This window comes from Mauremys reevesii, linkage group 25 (assembly GCF_016161935.1).
Source record: "Mauremys reevesii isolate NIE-2019 linkage group 25, ASM1616193v1, whole genome shotgun sequence".
Taxonomy (NCBI): Eukaryota; Metazoa; Chordata; order Testudines; family Geoemydidae; genus Mauremys; species Mauremys reevesii.
Genome location: NC_052647.1, coordinates 3,531,007 through 3,548,629, shown reverse-complemented (window position 1 = coordinate 3,548,629; position 17,623 = coordinate 3,531,007). Strand labels below are relative to the sequence as shown.

Below are 17,623 nucleotides of genomic sequence, written 5' to 3'. Positions count from 1 at the left end.
CTGAGGGAACTGGGATTGTTTAGTCTGCAGAAGAGAAGAATGAGGGGGGATTTGATAGCTGCTTTCAACTACCTGAAAGGGGGCTCCAAAGAGGATGGATCTAGACTGTTCTCAGTGGTAGAAGATGACAGAACAAGGAGTAATGGTCTCAAGTTGCAGAGGGGGAGGTTTAGGCTGGATATTAGGAAAAACTTTTTCACTAGTAGGGTGGTGAAGAACTGGAATGGGTTACCTAGGGAGGTGGTGGAATCTCCTTCCTTAGAGGTTTTTAAGGTCAGGCTTGACAAAGCCCTGGCTGGGATGATTTAGTTGGGTTTGGTCCTGCTTTGAGCAGGGGGTTGGACTAGATGACCTCCCGAGGTCCCTTCCAACCCTGAGATTCTATGATTCTATGACTGGTGGGGATACTGGGAGACTGGAGTGTCTAAGGAAATTGCTTGTGTGACTTGTGGTTAGCCAGTGGGGTGAAACCGAAGTCCTTCTTGTCTGGCTGGTTTGGTTTGCCTTAGAGGTGGAAAAACCCCAGCCTAGGGCCGTGACTGCCCTGTTTGAGTAATTGGTCCTGAATTGGCACTCTCAGTTGGTCCCATCAGAACTGCATTGTCACAACAACTCACACAGCACCTTACGTATTTCATGACATCTGTTTGTTACCTCCCCTTATTTCTGCTATCTTGGACAAAACATCCCTATCCATAGTCTTGTCAAACCATCTCAACTTGTATTAGATTGGGGTGTATCAGTACTAGCTGGAATATATTTATGTAACTATCTAGTGCCTAGTACACGAGCAACAATTCTGCCAAGTTCATGTACCAGACAGTGAACCTGTAAACATTTGCTTTAACACATGGCCTGATTTTGGTTCACAGCCACTGGTTCAGGCCTCAGAGCTTGCACCAGGCCGAGTGCTCCAAGCTCTCACTCTCTCTCTTCTATATAGGGCAGCTAGGCGCTGGAGGGGGGGGTTGAGGTCTAGTGCATTACAGGAGGGAGGCAGGGAGCCAGGCCTTCTGGGTTCCATCACTAGTTCTGGGAGGGGACCTGTGTCTATTGGGTTAGAGCAGGGGACTGTGAGCCAAGACTCCTGGGTTCCATTCCCAGCTCTGGGCCAGGAGTCAGGATCTGTGCTATGTCCCAGCTTTTAAACATTCCCTCAAAGGCTCCCCTGCAGTGGGCCAGCCCCACAACAGGGCCCGCTCTTCCTCAAACATAGGCCATATATCCTCAATGCCTCTGCGACTGAGCCTCTGAGGCTCCTGCGCACTGACAGGGGAAAAAGAAGAGTAATTCTATTTTGAAACCTTTCCGACCATGAAGTGTAAGTGAGCATCACTCCACAATGTCTGAAAGCAGGCAAGTCATGTAGCAGTAGAAATTGGAATGGAAAAAATAACAAATGGTGGTAAGCCAGCAGATCGTGACACTGAGTGCAGAACAAAAATAAGCATTAACCACGATGTTGATGCGCACCCAAATGAGTGTAGAACAAGTTACCAAAATAAGGGTTAACCACGATGTTGACGCGCACCCAAAGTCTTGACTATAAAATAAGCAAAAGCATAACGCTCTGTGGAGATGCCTAAGAAGCACTAGCAAAGCTATCGTTCTCCCCAACGACCTGTGGAAGACTGGCCATTGGAAGAGGAGTGCCGCGGACTCAGATTCACCGCTGACTGTTCGTAGTTGGGACTCGGGGTGCTTTCAGCCTACAGTAATAGTGATTTTTGTATCAATAAAAGGGGTTGTGTCAATCACTTAATGGACAGAGGTGCCGCATCCCCAGGAACTTCCTAAGATCACCCTGGCATAGTTAGCCCTTGGGGGTAACACAGTGAATCCAGCTGAGACAGACTCCTGGCCAGAGACTTGTCCACTCTTCAGGGCCCAACACACCTTGGCAAGGACTTGTAGTGACACCTTGCAGCCTTTACAGTCAGTCAGGTTTCTCGGATGGATCCCAGCCCCCAAGTCCCCAAGTTAGCACAGAGAAGCAAAGGCTAAAACATCTTCCATCCTGGCCACACCAGCGCACCAACCTGCCAAGCTGGCCTGGAACCCATTTTTGGCCCTTTCTCTTTCAGTCCCAGGTGAGAGCTCTGCATCTCCTCAGAGGCCAGCTCTTATCCTAGCGTCCTGCCACCCCTCAGTCCATCCTCCTCCTCTCCCAGGCCCATGCTGAGTTCACATGTTCCGCCTGCAGAGAGGTGTCAGTTGTTCAGGCTTTAGGGCTCCTACTGTCTTTCCAGCCCTTCCACTGATACAGCCAGTCCTTTAACACCCCACTCATTCCACCCCAGACAGCTGCGTGACCCATCGCCTCATGGCTTCTGCACTGACCCAAGAGCACAATTAACCCTTCTGTACTCACTGGGTAGCAATGCAAAATACATAAGGAAGCTGAGGCACGCATCCAGGGGCGGCTCTAGTCATTTCGCCGCCCCAAGCATGGCGGCACGCTGCGGGGGGCGCTCTGGTGGTCGCCGGTCCCGCGGCTCCGGTGGAACTCCTGCAGACGTGCCTGCGGAGGGTGTGCTGGTCCCGCGGCTCCGGTGCAGCATCCACAGGCATGCCTGCGGGAGGTCCGCCGGAGCCGCCTGCCACCCTCCCGGCGACAGGCAGAGCGCCCCCCGCGGCTTGCCGCCCCAAGCACGTGCTTGGCGCGCTGGGGTCTAGAGCCGGCCCTGCACGCATCGGAATCATAACAATATTACAGAACATTCCCCTTTGTCACAGGATTAGAGCAGGGTGGCTGGGAGTCAGGACTCTTGGATTCTGTTTCCTGCTCTGCTGCAAGCTCACTATTTACAACACGTTTATATTGCCTCTCTGAGGTATTTGTTTAGCAGCAAGAATGGCAGTTACTAAACACCATCTGTTCAGCTTGTCAGGCCGGCGATGTTTTCCTGGTTCGCTCTGTGTGAGTTCTGGAAGGTCTCTGCCTCATCTTTAGATTCTGTATCTTTAGAGGCAGCGTGGTCTAGTGGCTAGAACATCAGGCTGGAAATCTGGGTTCTAGTCCTTGCTTTGCCACTGCCTTGCTCACTTGTGCCAATCACTTCCCCTCCCTCTGCCTCAGTTTTCCCTCCTCTTTAGACTGTGAGCTTCTGGGGCAGGGACTGTCTCTCCTTCTGTGTCTGCACACAAGCTATTACAGCCCATGAACTCTCAGGCGAATAGTTTCTATGTTCCCATGGCCCAGTGCTACCATGGGAACGGCTGTGATTTGTGCAGTGGTACATAGAGGTGCCCATCACCCCAGGGCTGGGAGGATGGCGCTCAGGTCTGTGGCTGGTGGCTCTTGCTCCCATGCTCAAGGTTTGAGATTTGGAAGGAAGCTTCTCCTGGTTTTGCAATGGACCTTGGTGTGTTTTTGCTTCTTGTGGAGCTTGGATCGCCTGCTGGGACGAGCTGGGCCTCTCCCCTAATCAATTCCCTGCCTTGCGGGGCCTTGGCCATTGATGGCACCTCTATTTCAACATTAGGGACATGTGGGTGACGTGCAATGGCCTGTGCTACACACCCTGGATGCTCTGATGGTGCCTCCTGGCATAAGCTCTGTGAGACGGGGCTCACACTAGCAACTAGAGAGAGGTCAGAAAGCTGGGCTCTGATTGCGTGTCTGTCCTCCCTGCCCAGCCCCGTGCTAGGCTACGAATCCTGCTGGTGCATTTTCAAGCCATCTCTGGCTCTTGCCTCTACACTGTTACCAGATTTGCCCATTACTTTGGGGTACGCTCATTTTTTCGGGTTACTCTTCTGGGGAAGGGATTCTGTAATTCTATCAATGCGCTGCTTGTGTCACTTGTGTGTTCATATGGAGCTCTACTTCTCCCTTCTGCAAGTCTCCTAATGGAGCTATCCTGCAGGACCACAGTTCCCCAGGGCTGGGTTTCTCCAGCCCCAGAACCAGATAAACACACAGCCACACCCACACATACATTAACAGCAAGGCTGAGCGGACCGGGTCAGTCAGCACTGTCAAGCTGACCCCTTATATGTCTCTGGACTCACGGGGCTGGATGAAGCAGCACTTTCAAGCTGCCTCTCCTTGTATGCCCCTGGGCTCCATGGACTGGGTCAAGCAGCACTTTCAAGCTGTTACCCTCATGCGTCCCAGATTCAGCACGTCCCTATCCCCACTCTCACATCACTGGCAGTAACCTACTTGATGAGCAAACCCCACAGTAATTTTGGGCGCTGCAGGGATCTTTAGCTTAGGTAAAAGACGCGTTGCTGCAGAGTAAATGTGGGAAGCTAAAAACACAAAAGAGTAAAGTTCAGCAAGAGAGAGAGAAGCAACCAGCTTAACCATAAAAGTTATTTATTGAATAATAGTGATAACTACACAAGGAGGCTTTGTGTAGTTGGCTTTGTTTAGTTGGGTTTGGTCCTGCTTTGAGCAGGGGGTTGGACTAGAAGACCTCCTGAGGTCCTTTCCAACCCTGAGATTCTATGATTCTATGATTCTAAACCAACATAACATACAGTATTAAAGGTTAATACCTAAGGTAGAAAGGAAAACGAAGAGAGAGAGGGAGAGAAAAAAAGAGAAGGGGATCTCACCGCTCTCTGAAGCTTGAACTGGTAGGGGTTCCCAGGTGATGGTGGTCGCTCAGGGTCCTGAGTGCTGGAGACAGGCAGAGCCCCCAGCACGATCAGTCAGGAGAAGATAGAGTCCCAGTGGAACTGATGCAGAGTTTGGATCTAAGCATCAGAACACTGACTGGAGGGTGAGTAGGGATTTTTGTAGAGAAATTACAATGGTTGAAGGGAGAACACTAGACTTGTTTATAGGTAAGCTGATGACTCAAGGGTTTTCTTTAGGCTAGACAATAGAAGCTGATCACTCTTGGCTATGGGTGGTGTTTTCTTCCAGGGAGCTCACAATGCAACTAGGCTGCTTCAGTATTTTGGATATCGATCAAGGATTCCTTACTAGAATTGGTCTGATAATTGCTGAACTGGGTATGTGAAGGCGTAGGTTCATTAGCATCTGGAGCAGAGATTCCCATGATTCATCATGCACTGCTACAGACTAGGGACCGAATGGCTGGGCAGCAGTTCTGCAGAAAAGGACCTAGGGGTTACGGTGGACGAAAAGCTGAATATGAGTCAACAGTGTGCCCTTGTTGCCAAGAAGGCTAATGGCATTTTGGGTTGTATACGTAGGGGCATTTCCAGCAGATCGAGGGATGTGATCATTCCCCTCTATTCAGCACTGGTGAGGCCTCATTTGGGCCCCACACTACGAGAAGGATGTGGATAAATTGGAGAGAGTCCAGCGGAGGGCAACAAAAATGATTAGGGGGCTGGAGCACATGACTTATGAGGAGAGGCTGAGGGAACTGGGATTGTTTAGTCTGCAGAAGAGAAGAATGAGGGGGGATTTGATAGCTGCTTTCAACTACCTGAAAGGGGGTTCCAAAGAGGATGGATCTAGACTGTTCTCAGTGGTAGAAGATGACAGAACAAGGAGTAATGGTCTCAAGTTGCAGAGGGGGAGGTTTAGGTTGGACATTAGGAAAAACTTTTTCACTAGTAAGGTGGTGAAGAACTGGAATGGGTTACCTAGGGAGGTGGTGGAATCTCCTTCCTTAGAGGTTTTTAAGGTCAGGCTTGACAAAGCCCTGGCTGGGATGATTTAGTTGGGTTTGGTCCTGCTTTGAGCAGGGGGTTGGACTAGATGACCTCCTGAGGTCCCTTCCAACCCTGAGATTCTATGATTCTATGATTCCCTGCTTTTCTGGTCCCAGGGTTCAGTGCGGTTCTCTGTTCTCCATTCTGTATGCAAATTGTGATGTCTCCCTGTCCCATCTTTCAAGCAGATGAGGCTAGGGGAGTTGTCTGGGTTCTTCATTCTGTATGCTAATGGAGATGCCTTAATCTTGTCACCCTTGTCAGGAGGGGTCTAGGTGTGTCTCCCAACGCCCTTCACTGCTCTCTGCAAGTTTTTTTATCCTCTGCTGGGTTTGGGTTTAAGCAGAGGCTGGGGTTGGGGGTGTCTTTCATGAGTCAGGCTGGATACTGCACCCTGGTTCCCCAACAACATGGAGCTGACTTGTATCAACACTGTAGCCAAAGATGTAATTTCCAGCTCAGGAACCGACTGAGCTAGTTGGGTAGAGCAGCTGTGTAGCCACGGCAGGATGGGAGGCGGTGTGGGCTGTCCAGGACCCAGGGTACATGCATGGGGCACCTGGCCCAGCCCACCTCCTGCACCACCGAGGCTACACTGCTAGTTTCACTTTGCTAGCTCCAGCAAAGTTAATTACACCTCCAGCTGCAGCGCAGCCCACTCCTCAGTCTCCAAACCCAGAGTGGCCCTTCTTTCCAGCAAGCGCCTTACAATACCCAGGATGTTCCCACAGAGGGGAGCCCAAGAGGCAGGGCTGTCCAGACCCTCAGAGCCTACCCTGGTGTAATGGAGTTACACCAAGGGAGAATTTGGCCCTGGCAATGAAGAGCTGGGCAGGGGTTGAGCAAACAGGGAAGTTGCAAAAGAAACGTTTTTTGTTAGGAACAGCCCTGGGGTTGCCTCACACTTGCAGGAAGGGGGAGTCAATTGTCAAGCAGCCAATGGGATGGAAGATTTCACCTCGTCTGCTCCAGCTGGCTCCTATTTAAAGGGGCAGCTTGTGAACTGGGAGCAGCCTCTTGCAAGATTCTGCCAGAAGGTGAGTTTGTACCATTGGTCGGGTGGGATTCTCCAGACTCAGCCGTGGGGTAGGTTTGGGGCACGGCTCCTGTGTGTGTCCAGCTCCCTCGGGCCTCGGCCATAGTCAGGGTGGCAGTGGTGTAACTTTCAAAGGCTTTCAAAAGTGATGGAGTTAATCTGGTTCCAGGCACAGTGGGGATGCTCTTAATCCAATGTGAACCAAGCTCCTCTCCATGTAGCAAGGGATCGGCTTGGGATAAAGTTTTGTAAAGCAGCTAAGGGATTTAGGAGCCAATGTTCCATTTTCAAAAATAATGTAGCTGCCTATGTGCATCATTAGGTGCCTAAATGCCTTTGGTATCTGGCCTCTAGGAGCCTCGTCTCATTGAAAGTCAATGGGAGTTAGAATCCTAAATCACGGGAAAATGTTACCCTTAAACTAAATCAATGTAAATCTGGTTTTAATCCCATAAGGACTGGTCGAAACCCAGTTTTGCACCTATTTAAGGATACTTATTAACTAAAAAACTCTTTTGCTATAAATGATTTTATACTATTCTAGCTGCATCCGCCCCAGAGGGGCATGGCTCGAACTAGATCAGTCTGTAACGGATAACTCAGTGCAAAATAGTGCGTAGCTCAGTCTGAACCTGATTCACACCAGACGTATGTCAATTTAGCCCTTACCAAATGGTGATTCCACTGGAGTAGGAATGTCCACACTGCGACTCACATGGCTTTCACCGAACTGGTTTACAGTCATGCCGAGCGAAACAGGTGCAGTTTGGAGCAGAGAGACAAGGCTCTTTTTGTGGGTGCTTAAATTTTGTTTTGGGGAGGGGTCGCTGGGGGAGGGAATCAGTTCTCTAAGGAGCTCATTCCAAACCTTTAACGGGAACCTCCTTCCCGTGTGTGTGTGTGTGTGTGCGCGTGTGTGTGTGTCGATTTCAGCCTGAAAATGCAACCGCCAGTGCACATGGTCCCCACTGGCAGCTTGGAAGCAGTCTTGCTCTGCTAGCCCCTAGGTTGGGGGTGCCATTCCAGCCCTCCCCAATAACCCCCCATTGCCATCCTGCCTGCCTCCCCACCCACCCACCGCTCCCAGTCTCCTGTTCCAAATCCTTCCTCCTTTTCCCCTATTTGCTGCCATTACATTTCCCCCACCCCTCAGTATCCCTTCTAGCCCCCTACATTCTCCTCCCCACATCCCCTGCCCCCTTGGCCCTGCCTGTCCCCGCTCTCACCCTCACCCCCTTCCCTGGCACTGTGGCTTTCCCTCATGCCTGTGCCCCACTCCGCTGCCTTGTGTGCACCTCGGCGCCTGCCACCGGTTCCAGAGGGCTCCTGTTCTGGGGTCTCACGCATTGGCCCGGTCTCTCCCCTGCAGGTAGCTCAACACCCAGCGGGATGAAGGCTGCCGTGTTCCTGCTGCTCACCCTCCTGGTGCCCGCGTACCACACAGAGGCTCAGTGCATCATTGACAATGTGGTCGATCTGAAGGTGCAGGCAGCGATTCGTTCCATAGGTAACTGACCCAGGGTCGCCACCCCCAGAAATGGGGGGTCACATATAGGGGAGGCCGGGGGATGGGACTTTGCAGCAAAAGGCGAAGCTCCGGCAGTCTCTGCTCTGAGCCCCAGACTGGGCGAGGGAGCTGCCAAAGCTACGACTTTCCTCCCAAACTGGCTCATTTACACTCTCTGCTATACCTGTCTCTCCTCCTCCCTGCCATGCAGCATCTGACCCCTGCACCCTCTCCAGTGTATTCTTACTGCAAACACTTGGGTGCCAGGTTTATTAGGTGTCTGGCAGTGGCCAAATAGGAGTTACAGGGCTTTCAGGGTGTCTAGAAACAAGGGACTTTTGTAGATTTAGGCCAGAGAAGCTAAATGACTTACCCAAGATCATACAGGGAGTCTGTGGCAGAGCAGGGGCTTGAACCTAAATTTCTTCAGCTCAAGTCTGGACCATTGCACCAGCCTGCCCAGGCTCACAAGTCATTTGTGCATTGGTGAGATACGACACAGGCAGCGTCAGTGACTGGGTCAATCTTCTCCTGATTTTTAAACCAAGATTAATGGGATCAACTAAACTGCTGGGAAAGCCACATGAGAACTTGTTGGAACCAATCACATACAAGAGCAACATTACCTGTGCCCCACACTGTGGCTCAGACATGTAGTTTCTAATACTGCCTCTGAGCTGATGGGCCTGGGGCTTTGACTTAGGCAGAGACTCCAGGAGTCCCAGGTTTGATCCCTGCTCCTGCCGAGCCACCGAGGGCCGCTCTCTCACTGCCTGTCCCATTCTGCTCCCAGCCAGCCCCAGTCAGTGTGTAAACAGGACGAGGGGAGCTGAAACCCTTGGGGTTCCCTGAAGTTCCTCAGCGTCAGTTCAGGCCTGAGCACAGCACGGAGCCGGCATTTGTGTTAGTTCTATTTCAGTGGCTGCGCTCTGGGCCCCGTCATGCTGTACAGGCCATGGTGAGACGCTCCCTGCCCCAAAGAGCTGCCAAGAGATGGATTGTCATCCCCATTGCACAGAGGGGAACGGAAGTCCAGAGGGACTATGTGACTCACTCAAGGTCACAAAGGGAGTCAATGGCAGAGGCAGGAATTAAACCCACATCTCCTGCAGCCCAGTCCAGTGCCTTAGACACAGACCCACTGGATTGGTCAGTCACCCCATGGGAGCATCTGGAGACGGGGTCCATGAGATGCCATCTGCACAGCTAGCGCCACCTCACCCCAGGGGCTGAACCGGGCTGGCTGGGGTTGCTCTAACCATCTCTCTCAGGCTGCTGCTCACCTGGACATGGCTGCATTCAGCGGGGCTGGAACAATTTGTATTGTGGGGGAGCTGAGAGCCATTGAACCAAACTGTAAACCATGTATATGATGGAATCCTCTTCAAGCCCGGAGGGGGGGTGCAATAGCGCCCCAGTTTCAGCACCTAAGGGTGTATTGGCTGGGGGAAGCAGCCAGAAATTACTTCTGCTCCCTCCACCCCTGCCCTTTGTTCGCAACCCAGGGGGGTCTTGTTGGATGCCCAGCGGCTTCCACCAGGTAACATTCTTCTGGGGGGCTGTGGGCAATCTGCATCAAACATGAGACCTCCAGATCTCAGGCCAGGAGCCTCTGTTGCCTGAGGCTCAGCTACAGGACGCAGTTCCAAGCACTGCGGCTCTGGGAGGGTTACACCTGCCCAGGTAACAGCTGGGGCAGAGGCAGCTTCTCTCCCCCTGAGCCTGGGGGGAGGGGGCAGCCTTTCCGCACCCAGGGTCCTGCTGGCTACAACTCTGCTTCTTGCCTTGCAGTGTCCTCCACCCTGGCCAAAGCCAAGCTACTCTGCCAGAACGTCTCGGCACGTGGGGCACTTGTCTCCTGCCCCGCAGGTGAGAGCACTTTCCCGAGTGCCCCATAGGCCCAGGGAGGGAGGGACCCCTGGGGCACAGACCCCACCCTCTCTGCAGTCCTGGGCGGGTGTGGAGCTGGGGCAGCGATGCACCACCAGCCTGCCTGGGGCCCCCCTGCCCATGTGCTGCCCAGTGCCAGGAGCAATGGCATTCACACCACTCCTGAGTCCCTGGGGGCACTGGATGCTGTGGAGCTGGGACCAGTGTGGGCCCCTGGGCCAGACCTCTGGGACGTCTCACTGGCCTCCCTTGCTTGGGCAGTGACCTGGCTGCAAGGGAACCACAGGGCCATGCCCTGGGTGCTGGGGAGGAGGAGAGAGCAGGGCACCTCGCTGCCCCCCATGACTCCCATCCTGCCACCAACTGCTCCCCTAACCCCACCTCCCCCATCCCCCCACAGGGTACAAGCCCACGGGCTGCGCCTGCGGAATGCGCTGCGGCTCCTGGGACATTCGCTCCGACTCCACCTGCCACTGCCAGTGCCGTGGCATTGACTGGACGTCCGCGCGCTGCTGCAAGATAGCGCTGTAGTGATGCCAAGAAACAGCCTAGGGCACTGGAGAGCCCCACCTGGCCTGCTGCCCCCTCGCCGTGGGCCCTGGCACAGAACCATGCTGTGCCCTTTGTGCCCAGTGCAATGAATAAACTTGAATCTGATGCTTCTCTGGCTCTGTTCTTCCCCTGACTCCAGGTCTCTGGTACCTAGGGCCAGAGCATGGGCAGGGGGCACAACTCTGCCTCCCTCCTATTTACCCCATAGAGGCCTCTGTCCCAGATCTGGTCGGGCTGCCACCACTGGCCACTCACCAGATCGCTATGGAGGTCCAGACACTGAACCCCACAGGTGCTCTGAACTTCCCAGGGTATCACAGGCTGCAGCGCTGGTGTCTCCTGTGGCCTCTGGGGCACATTTCCTGGGCATTGGCTCTGTCTGTTACCCCTTCACAGAAATGGAGCCCCGTGACCCCCCTGCCTTAGGCCCTAGGCCCAGCACTGACCCCCATATAGCTCAGTAGCTTAACCCCCCCCACTCCCAGAACTCCCCCTGGAGGTGTGGGCCGGCTGGGTTCCCTCTTCCAGGGGCCGGGTGGTCAGTGTAGCATGGAGCGCACAGACACCATGTGCAGGGTTCTACCCCATTGCTCTTCACTTAACACAGCCCAGATCATAAAGGAAACAACCATCCCCCACCGCAGTGTCGCTCGCCAGCTCACCTGTCCCTTGGGAGTCCTTCGGGGTCTGTCTGGGTTCAGGTCACAGGGTCCCCCTCACCACATTGGGATCCTGCAGCAACTGGGGGTGGGGGAGCTCTGGGGAGCTTCTTTAGCTGGTGAAAATGTACAAAGACACGAAATAGATCAGCCCTGGCCCTTTGTAACCTTCCAGCCCTGCTGTCACCTGCCTCAGCCTCCCCCGGTGATCCCAGACCTTGAGCAGGTGCCTTCGTGGCCAGGCCACCCCCTCCCCAGACAACCCCCTGGGAGCCAGTCTATTGGCTAGGGTGTCTGTAGTAGAACAGAGGATCATCCCGAGTTAATGACCCTCAGGATCTGGGCCATTTGCACATGCAGGTGTCTGATTTAGGCCAGTTAGGATCCAGCCCTCTGGAGAGATGCCAAGTCTGGGTTTAGAGACATTGGCTGAGGTCTTTCAATCAAGAGGGGCTGCTATGAATTGTATTATGGTAGCACCCAGGAGCCCCAGCCAAGGGCCAGGACCCCATTGTGCCAGGTGCTGTACAGACCCCAGAGAAGCACATACACGAAAGGAGCCCAGCCCCAGAGAGCCCATGTGGGCCAGCACAGGCTCTGCCCTGCCACGGCTCAGAACCCTCCTGTCCCCGCAGAGCACGCTGGTGGTGCTGGGACAGGCTGCGCTCTGGACAGGAGCTGAGGGAGGGCTGTTGGCCCCGGTGTACAGAGGGGAACTGAGGCCCAGCTCCATGGAGCACTGGGGGGTGGTGATGCTGAGCATTGTAGGGCCTAGATATTCGCTGGAATGACGAGGTCATCCATGAGGCCTGAGTCAGGTGCCCGGGCTGCCCCCTTGATGGATGGGGGAGAGAGGTGCCTGAGAATGGGAGTAACAAGAGCCAGCGAGCGAGGCAGCAGCCAGCCAATGGGAAATGCCGAGGAGAAGGCTGTGTGCTAAGCCCCACCCCTCTCCTGGAGGTCAGGGCCCAGGGCCATGGCTACACTGCGGGCGCTGTGGTGGCGGAGCCCCAGTGGCTCCGTAGCACCACGGTGTGGACACTTTCGGGGGGGCCGGCAGTGCTGTTTCCCTCACTGCACGAACGGCCCCTCCCTGAATGAGGACAGCAGCCGGCTACGCTGGCAGTTAGGTCGGCTTAACTGGGTTGCTCTGGGGCATGAATTTTTCACCCCCTGAGCGCCGGGGCTGTGTCAGCCGAGCTTCGAAGCGTCGGCCAGGCCTGAGCCCGCAGGGAGGCGCCTGTTTCCAAGTGAGCCACCAGCCCAGAGCAGCTGTGTGGCCAGCTGCCGGCCTCACTGGCGCAGGGCCAATCCATAGGGGGCGCTGAGGGGCTGACGAACTATCCACAGAACACAGAGGGGAAGGGGAGCCAGCTCTCCTTTAGCCCACGGCTCAGGGCACTCAGCTCGGATGGGGGGTGCCCCCGATTCAATTCCCCCCTCTGCCCGATGTGGGGCAGGAGTTCGAAGAGGGATCTACCACCTCGCAGGCGTGTGCCCTGGCTAAGGGCTATAGAGCGCGTCTTGCTTGTGGTGTGGCCCAATTCACTTAATTCTTCAACTATTAATGAAAGTGGAACAACTTCAGTGGGAGAGATGGGGAGCGAGAGCGAGACCCACCTCAGAATAGCCCATAGCCCAGCAGTACCTAAACATGGGCCTGGGGCCCCTCAGCTCCTCTGGTGGCTCTGGGACAGAGTCTGACCAAATCACTCCAGCAGGCTGCTGCAGAGCAGGGAATTGACCCTGGGTCCCCTAAGGCCTAGCAAGTGCCCTCCCCATGGGCCCAGCCTTCCCCTCCGTAGGGGCAGCAGCCTACGTTCATGTCCACGTTGCCCCCTGAGTCTCTCCTGTTGCCCACCTGCGTGCACTCACTTTCCAAGCTCTGGGGCAGTTGGGTCATTCGCAGCGGCGGCTCCAGGCACCAGCGCTCCAAGCACGTGCCTGAGGTGGCAAGCCAAGGGGGGCGCCTGCCGGTCGCGGTGAGGGTGGCAGGCAGGCTGCCTTCGGCGGCGTGTCTGCGGGAGGTCCACTGGTCCTGCAGCGCAGAGCCCTTTGAATCCCGGCCACGGCTCTGGCTGCCGGGCTGGGGCCGGGATTTAAAGGGCTCAGAGCTCCCCTCAGTGGCAGGAGCTCTGGGCCCTTTAAATCCCTGCCCAAGCCCCACAAAGCTCGGGGTTCCTGGTGCCCAGAGCCCCGGGCCCTTTAATTTACCCCTGAGCTCCGGCGGGAGGGGGGGGCAGCCACCTTTTCACCTGGGAGCCCCTGGTTGATTTAAAGGCTCTGGTTCTCCCAGCCACAGCTGGTGCCCCAGGGCCTTTAAATCTTGAGAGGCCACGCCTCTTCTGGATGAGACCACGCCTCTTCTGGATGAGGCCATGCCCCTTCAGTACTCCAGCAGTACCGGTAAGTCCTGTAAGTTACTTTCACCCCTGGCTGGCTGGAGACAGGGAAGGGGGTGTGGGGCTGGCTGCAGGCAAGGGCTGGTGCGGGCAGGGCAGGGGGTACGGGGCTGGTGCGGGCAGGGGTGCAGGTACAGGGGGTACAGCCCACCCTGTACGGTGAGTGCCTCCTCCTCCTCCCTCCCACACCGGGGTAGCAGCAGCAGCCCAGGGCTCGGGGGCTATTTAAACAGCCCGGGGCTCCCCTGCTTCCACCGCCCCGGCCCTTTAAATAGCTGCGGGAGCCCTGGGGAAGCCCCTGCTGGGAGCCCAGGCCCTTTAAATTGCCCCCTGGGGAAGCCGGGCCACCCCGCACAGCGCACTGGCTTTTGCCGGTACGCCGTACTGGGGCTTGGGTGTGGGGCCCTCTTAGGGGCGGGGCCCGATTCAGGGGAATTGGTTGAACTGGCCTAAAGCCAGCCCTGATGGAAAGGGGCCATGACCGGGACGCGCTGCAGTGCAGGGTTAAAGTGAAGGAGCTGCGGAGTGCCTACTGCAAAGCCCGCGAGGGAAACCGCCGCTCCAGCGCTGCCCCCACGACCTGCCGTTTTTACAAAGAGCTGGACGCGATACTTGGGGGTGACCCCACCTCCACTCCAAGGACCACAATGGACACTTCAGAGCGGGGGGGGAGCAGGAGGAGGAGGAAAGCGAGAGTGAGGATACCTGGGTGGGAGGAGACACCCTGGAGTCCCAGGAGGCATGCAGCCAGGAGCTCTTCTCAAGCCAGGAGGAAGGTAGCCAGTCACAGTGTCCGGTGCCTGGTGGAGGACAAACAGAGGAGCGGGTTTTATTTTCAGGATGGAAATTTTTCGGGAGAGGAGGGAGGGTTAGGGCTGCATTTATGCATGCCTAGATGCGGAACAGCACATTGATGTGGTCTATCACGTCGCGGTAATCGGCCTCGGTAATCTCTTCAAAAGTATCAGCCAGAGCGTGGGCAATGCGCTTGCGTAGGTTTATTGGGAGAGCCACTGTGGTCCTTGTCCCAGTCAGGCTAACGCGGCCGCGCCACTGTGCCGCGAGGGGTGGGGGGACCATTGCAAGACACAGGCAAGCTGCATAGGGGCCAGGGGGGAATCCGCATTGCAGTAGAAGACCCTCCCATGCTTCCCAGGTGACCCGCAGCAGCGAGATATCTTCCAGGATTAACTCTTGTGGAAAATGTTGGGATAGTGTTCAGTGTAGGTGCCCCCTGCAGCTGTTTGCTTTCCCCAACGCACAGAAACCCCAGTACAGCCCTTACTCACCATCTCGGGGCGCCCGTGGGTTATGTGCACTCTCTTTGGGATGGGAAAATTATGCTATTGTGAAGACTGTTAATGTGCACTCACTCCTTCACTGCGGGGGAATAACTCTGTCTGGTATAAACAATGCTGCCTCTGTTAAGTGTTGCATTTTGCCTTTACAGATGCAACCTTGAGAACTCGGCTGTCCGTGTTATCACCGGCTGAGAGACTATAAAACCTCTGGAAGAAGCCACGAAAAAGCAAAAAAGACATGCTGCAAGAAGTGATGCACCAATCTCTCACCGAAAATCAAAAAGCGCAGGACTGGAGGGAAAGGGAAAGCAGGATCCGGAAGAAAAACGCAGCGCAGAGGAAGAAAAGCACGAAGCAGCTGCTAAGCATCCTGGAGCGGTAGTGCTCCGCCTGCATGGCTACGAGCGCCTGGCGCTCCAGGCGCTCGTAGCCATGCAGGCGGAGCACTACCGCGCCCACCCCCCCTGCCGCCCTTGTCCCAAAGCTCGTTCCCTTGTGCCCCCATGTCAGCTCCAAACCCCTTTCCCCGGCATCCAGGTTCTTACCACCACCAGCTGCCTCCAACACCTGTACGTTCACCAAGCAGCCCTGAGAACTACAACCCTTACCCTCTGCACTCAACCCCCATCACCATGCAGTATAGCCATCCTGAAGTGCAGCAGTCATTGCACAGCACTCCAGACAGGACATATTCAAACCTGTGACTGTACAGTTCCCCACCCCACCCCCTTGCCCTTTCAGATTCCCAAAAAGTTGTGTGTCTGTCAATAAAGTAATTTTCTTTTCAATAAATGAATTCTTGGCTTTGAAAACAGTCTTTATTATTGCAGAAAGTTAAAGATACCTTAGCCCAGGAAAGAAACAGGCACTGCAAATCAGCTTAGGAAACACAGATTCTTACTAACATTGTAACCACTGCACTTCACTCCCGTGCAAGGCACCAAACATTACTGTTGGCTTTCAGCCTCAAATTCCTCCCTCAAGGCATCCCTAATCCTTGCATCCCCGTGCTGGGCCTCTCTAGTAGCCCTGCTCTCTGGCTGTGCAAATTCAGCCTCCAGGCGTTGAACCTCGGAGGTCCATGCCTGACTGAATGTTTCACCCTTCCCTTCACAAATATTATGGAGGGTACAGCACGCAGATATAACCGTGGGGACGCTGCTTTCCCCCATGTCCAGCTTCCCATACAGAGATTGCCAGCGCCCCTTTAAACGGCCAAAAGCACACTCCACAGTCATTCGGCACCGGCTCAGCCTGTAGTTGAACCGGTCCTTGCTGCTGTCAAGGCTCCCTGTGTACAGTTTCATGAGCCATGGCATTAACGGGTAAGTGGGGTCTCCAAGGATCACAATGAGAATTTCAACATCCCCTACTGTGATCTTCCGGTCTGGGAAAAAAGTCTTGGCCTGCAGCTTCCTGAACAGGCCACTGTTTCGAAAGATGCGCCCATCATGCACCTTTCCGGGCCAGCCTGCGTTAATGTCAATGAAACACCCACGGTCATCCACAAGCGCCTGGAGAACCATAGAGAAATACCCCTTCCGATTAACGTACTCGGATGCTAGGTGAGGTGGTGCCAGAATAGGAATATGCATCCCATCTATCGCCCCTCCACAGTTATGGAAACCCATTTGTGCAAAGCCATCCACAATGTCCTGGACGTTCCCCAGGGTCTCGGTTCTTCTTAGCAGGATCCGATTAATGGCCCTGCAAACTTGCATCAATACGATTCCAACAGTTGACTTTCCCACTCCAAACTGTTTGCGACCGATCGGTAGCTGTCTGGAGTTGCCAGCTTCCAGACTGCAATAGCCACCTGCTTCTCCACCGGCAGGGCAGCTCTCAATCTCGTGTCCTTGCACCGCAGGGTGGGGGGCGAGTTCCTCACACAGTCCCATGAAAGTGGCTTTTCTCATCCAAAAGTTCTGCAGCCACTGCTTGTCATCCCAGACTTCCATGACGATGTGATCTCACCACTCAGTGCTTGTTTCCCGAGCCCAAAAGCGGCATTCCACGGTGCTGGGCATGTCTGTGAATGCCACAAGCAATTTCGTGTCGTACGCATTACGCGACTCGCTATCGTCAGACTCCTCACTGTCACTTTGGATCTTAAGCAATAGCTCAACTGCCAAACGTGATGTGCTGGCGAGACTCGTCAGCATATTCCTCAGCAGTTCGGGCTTCATTTCCCGCAGACTGAAACGGAACCCAGAATCGCACTGCACAGAAACCATTGAAAGATGCAAGATGGCGCCAAACGTGGATAGAAAAACAGGGATTGCTGGGATGTGAAGCGATGCATTACGGGGTGTTGGGACAGGAAGCAGAATGACCCACACCCTCCGCCCTCTTCCCACAACCCATGGCGCCAGAATTGGAAGAGGGGCCCGGGGGGTAGCTGCCCATAATGCACCACTCCCAACACCGCTGCAAATGCTGCAAATGTGGCCACACTGCAGTGCTGGTAGCTGTCAGTGTGGCCACACTGCAGCGCTTTTCCTACACAGCTGTACGAAGACAGCTTTAACTCCCAGTGCTGCACAGCTGCAAGTGTAGCCAAACCCTGAGGGTTGCCAGCTTTCTAATGGCACGAAACCGAACACCCTAGCCCCGCCCCTTCCCTGAGGCCACGCCCC

General features: G+C 54.9%; 1 protein-coding gene across 1 annotated transcript; it reads left to right on the top strand.

Annotated features, from left to right (window-relative positions):
• The first annotated feature begins 7,404 nt into the window (after nucleotides 1-7,404).
• On the top strand, nucleotides 7,405-10,725 carry LOC120391055 (resistin-like). The gene is made up of 4 exons (XM_039514313.1): nucleotides 7,405-7,435; nucleotides 8,046-8,183; nucleotides 9,975-10,052; nucleotides 10,474-10,725. The coding sequence occupies exons 1-4, from the start codon at nucleotides 7,420-7,422 to the stop codon at nucleotides 10,602-10,604; spliced, it is 363 nt and encodes a 120-aa protein (XP_039370247.1). The 5' UTR covers nucleotides 7,405-7,419; the 3' UTR covers nucleotides 10,605-10,725.
• The last annotated feature ends 6,898 nt before the right edge of the window (nucleotides 10,726-17,623 follow it).